This window comes from Rhagoletis pomonella, unplaced genomic scaffold (assembly GCF_013731165.1).
Source record: "Rhagoletis pomonella isolate Grant_MI unplaced genomic scaffold, Rhpom_1.0 Rhpom_scaffold_00013, whole genome shotgun sequence".
NCBI classification, from domain to species: Eukaryota; Metazoa; Arthropoda; class Insecta; order Diptera; family Tephritidae; genus Rhagoletis; species Rhagoletis pomonella.
The window spans coordinates 22,936,704-22,941,479 of record NW_023458567.1 but is presented as its reverse complement, the minus strand read 5'-3'; the positions used below and the strand labels follow the sequence as shown (position 1 = coordinate 22,941,479).

Genomic DNA, 4,776 nt, shown 5'->3' with positions numbered 1-4,776 from the left:
TAAAACCTTGTAAGAAGTAAGTAATTAATCGTTTAGTCAGTGAACTGTGTCAGGATAAGACTCCGGGATTTGTTTTCTTACGTTTTCAAATTTAAACTTTTGAATGTATCAGCTGTTCGTCTAACTTGTAAGTTTCTGCAAATTTTCTGTTCGCGTACTGTTTTGGATATTTTTCTACTGTGAGAGAACAGATGACATTTCGCAGGAATTTTGCTGTTGGACATATTTTACTGGAGATTTAAACGAACGTATCTATTGACTAACCAACATTTCACAGAATTGTTACTACCGGTTTTAACTGACGTAAAACCAAATTTTGAAAATTTGGCCAAAGGGATCTTTTGAATTTACTTTAATATCTAGATATCGTACGTTCATTAGAATAATAATAAAATTAATGTTTTTCATTTGTAATAATAATTTTATTTAAAAATACATTTTTTTTGTGGCTCTTTGTAGCATTTGGAATTTACATGTAGCTCTTATCGGTCTCGGCCTCGCCCATCCCTGGCATATACACTTACATATATGTATTAGAGTGGTTAAAAAATAAAAAATAAAAAAATAAAAAAATTGAGAACATCAGCGTCTTTATAAAAAACTGAACAGCGCGACCTCTAAGAAAACTTTTTTTTTCAAAATAAAAAAATACGTGTCTCTTTTTTTATCACAAATAACAATATTCCAATGTAGCGTTTATGAGTTTCCAAAAAGAGTGTTTTTATGAACCACTCTAATATGTATACATACATAAATATAAATATTTTTATATGCATACTCGCCCTGCAAAAAATTCGACTAATCCGGGATGACTCCGGGAGTAATCGCAAAGGAACATGCGACTAATACCGCTTTTGATCTCTTTATATGGAACGAACTGTTCGCTTTCGTTTGAGTATGTCCTATGAAGAGACTAATTGAGTATGTCCTATGAACAGAACAGGTATAAAAAGCGACTAGTCAATTAAAAAAAAATAAAAAATAAAAATTTGCGCCATCTGCGATTCGAATGGGGTTCACAGTTTTGTTGAGCGGCGACACTCTCTCTGTGCCAACGTAGCACATAAAATTTCATTGAGTAAGTTCGTACATATCATTAAATCGGTACCCGTTAGAGAAGAGTCGGGGACTAATTGGTCTCCAATTATACCCGTAAGGGATGAGTCGAGCCTAATTGATCTCCACTAATACCCGTATGAGACTAGTTGCGGCTAATTAATGCCCAATTGTGCCCGATTGAAAGTAATCTCGAAATACTCTCTTTAGAGATTAGTCTCACAATTTCTTGCAGGGTATATACATAAGTATATAAGTAGTAGTAAAACAAGTATGTAAAAACGACCTCACACATTTCCTAACCCATTTTTATGGCGTCCGTTCAGTTGAATGCTTCTTGTCGGCAATAACGTAAGTTTCATAAGTCTATTGTTCTCAAATTGATAACAAAACAAAGTCGCCATTCAATGCTTTCCATATAAATAGAAGTGCAACGCTGGTTATTGTTCATTGTGGACTAAACGCTTGCAACATGAAGTTGTACGCACTCTTTGTTTTTGTTTTGGCCATGTTGGCTATGGTTCTTGGTAAGTGTAAATGCTGATTGAGGGGGCAGTCGTTTGAATCCTATAGTAAATTTCTAACGAACAAATCTACCTTCAGCTCATCCAAATCCTCAGCCGCGTCCAATTCCTCAGCCGTATCCTGGTGGCGGTGGCGGGGGTGGAGGAGGCGGTGGTGGTGGCGGCGGCGGTGGTGGTGGTGGTGGAAAATAAGTGGCTTCCCAAAGTGAATTTCCATGAATGCATATTTGAGTGGCATTATTTTTGGATAATTTGTTGGTTAATAATGAAATATACAAATATTATATAAGTACATATGTATGTTAACATGAATGCATTATTAGAGGAGAAGGTAAAAATACTGTTTTGGAAACGCAACCGATAAACAGCATTTATTCATACTTAGGTGTTAGTTTTATGCGCATTGCTGAAATCTCGTAAAATATCGGATCGTCGGATGTATGTCAACCGATTACAAGTTTCTATACCATTTTCTGCGTTTACATTAAATATACTCCTTAGTCGACTGTTTTCGAAAGTTAGTTGAACAACTTGGTTTCTTGTGTTCGTTATTTTTGCAAACAACTTATGCGCAGGCGACACTTTTAATGTTAGCTATTGGCAGAGCACGCCTACCCACCTGTCAATACAGCTATCAGCGGCAGCTGGAGAAGGGCTCCATGGGTACAAGTAGTCAAACTCTGTCAAGCAGTAAATATCCAAATCTAAAAAAATTTAAGTGAGGAGGATGTATTAAAATACACCTATAATTAAAATATTAAAGTTCTATTAACAAAAAAAACCGAGCTACATGGCACTTTTTAAAAAGGCCTACCTGTTTTTGATATTCTTTTTATGATGTTTTTTTGCTTGTTGGTTAGGGCCTTTTTGAAATAAGGTAGCGATTTCCTCTGTCATTAAATAGGTCTGCGAAATTTAATTTTAGTTTCCTTCCTCCATATATGTTATTTTTTTTTAAATCTGGGTATGTTAAATTAAAATACAGCCTGTTAATAATTTTCATGAAAAACCAAAAAGTAGTCAAACTAAAATTAAACTTTTTCTAAAAAAACGGCAGTTGTTAAAAAATACCCTAAAGAGACTAAGCAAATCGGAAAGACTTCTGGTAATTCGAAGTTGACGCCAGTCATACGCGGTTACACTAAGAAAAGTGCTGCCACTGTATTAATATTCCATAATAATTCAGTTTTCCTTACAAGGCGTGTGCAGTGTTCAGCTATTTTCTTTACTACTTTATATATCAACGTGATATATATATATTACCGATTTTAAAGTGAGCTGTTAAATATGTATAAATATCTGCGTGAAATATATATATATTTAACCGATTTTAAGTAAACCGCATATATATATAAATTTGACCGTCAAATTTGTATATGAATATATGCGGTTTACTTAAAAATCAATTAAATGTATATAAATATCTGCGTGAAATATATATGTATCTAACCGATTTTAAGTAAAACGCATATCTATATAAATTTTGCGGTCAAATTTATATATATATGCGGTTTACTTAAAAATCAGTTAAATATATATAAATACCTGCGTGATATATATATTTATATATTCAACCGATTTTAAGTAAACCGCATATATATATAAATTTAACCGTTAAATATATATAAATATCTGCGTGAAATACATATATATATATTTAACCGATTTTTAAAGTAAAGAAACAGCAAGAAGTGCAAAGTGTAAACACAGGGTAATAGCGCTAATGAAATGTGAAATAAAGTAGCAAAACCAGCGATTTGAGTTTATAAAAATTTTGGCAAGCGCAAAGTTTGTTTCCTCTGTTTTATTAACGAAATATATAAGATAAAATAAATGTTACTGTTTGCATAAAACAACAACCGGAGACGTTTTGCTACTGGTACCACGGTACTGATTTCGAATTGGCCGGGATGGGTGGTATCGGGAAGGCCTGTTAAAATTTTGCGGGCGGAACGGGACCAAAATCCTTTCCCGACACTCCCGATAAAACCGCAATCTCCACAAACTCAGAAAAATCTCCGTTAACAACGATGTATGTAACAAAATTATCGGAAGATGCCAGATCTTTCGTTATTATTATTATTTTTTTAAATTAATTGTGAATTTTTCATAGTGATGGATTTCTGGCCCGCGGGACCTGCCGCACTATTCTGAAAAACGTCAAAATGGGCGGGTTCGGGACTTAAAAATTGAGTTTCGGGATGTGCGGGATTAAGTATTTAGTTCCGTACCCATCTCTATTCTGAAGTACGTCCTACAAAATCCCCTTCTGGAAGCTCTTCTTTGAGTAGCGCAACCAGAAGCCCTTCAATTTGTGCTACTCCATACAAAAAGGATGGAAAAGGAATGACTTTCAGAGAGGCCTTTTGGAAGCGATTTTAGCTTCTAAAATTATCTACTGGGTAGTATGTATGACTAGTCAGCCGTGGACCTGTGTAGGAACTTGCACGTTTTTGGCATTTGAAGATAAAAAATTTATATTTTAACCAAATAAACTAAACAGAAAAAAGGTTAGAAAAAACGCTACATTTCGATTTTCGACTAATGACCTTTTCACTCAACCTTTTTTCATAGCAAAAATGTGCTAAAAATTAGATGGGTGGCCGCATTGACCTTCATTAAAAAATCAGGAAATTTTAAGTGTGAACCAGGCCACCAGGACTATTTGTCTAAATCAGGACGAATCCAGGAAAACCAGGACCTCTGGTAGCCCTAGCCTACTCTTAGGTACATTCATTGGAGAGCGGGGCATTCACATAGGAATTGTTGAATGGATTCGATCTCTTTCTCGGAGTTTGAACCTATCGTTCATGAGCCAGTAGACCAGAGTCCCCTTAGTATTCCAAAAATAATCTGTATGCAATTTAATTAATTCAATACTCAATTGTTCCTGTTTTCTTATCTAATGTGACATGCCAATACAACATTGAACCAGCAAAAACGGGAACGTCAGGCGTCATTAGGAAAACCCAGTTGAGGCCCTCTTATCGCTGTCTCTCAAAGTGGAACGAACATATGCATATACACACATATGTATGTACATAAGGGTGATCGGAAAGTCGGAATTGTAATGCTCTCACCCCCTAGGATTGTTCTCTATCGAAAAAAGTATACCCCTATTTTTTTATTTTGAAATCAAAAATTTTTTAGAGGTCGCTCAAAGCGCTCAAAGTTTTCCATGTATTTTTATATGGGA

General features: G+C 34.9%; 1 protein-coding gene across 1 annotated transcript; it reads left to right on the top strand.

Moving 5' to 3' along the window:
- Window positions 1-1,358: 1,358 nt before the first annotated feature.
- LOC118748283 (glycine-rich selenoprotein-like) lies at window positions 1,359-1,937 on the top strand. The gene is made up of 3 exons (XM_036482659.1): window positions 1,359-1,407; window positions 1,483-1,583; window positions 1,660-1,937. Exons 2-3 carry the CDS (start codon window positions 1,529-1,531, stop codon window positions 1,770-1,772), a joined length of 168 nt encoding a protein of 55 aa, XP_036338552.1. The 5' UTR covers window positions 1,359-1,407; window positions 1,483-1,528; the 3' UTR covers window positions 1,773-1,937.
- Window positions 1,938-4,776: the final 2,839 nt, after the last annotated feature.

Bases quoted from the DNA above. Each gene is read 5' to 3' on its own strand.
- LOC118748283 (XM_036482659.1), top strand. From the start codon at position 1,529: ATGAAGTTGTACGCACTCTTTGTTTTTGTTTTGGCCATGTTGGCTATG. The intron at 1,584-1,659 runs GTAAGTGTAAAT...ATCTACCTTCAG, and splicing joins CATGTTGGCTATGGTTCTTG to CTCATCCAAATCCTCAGCCG.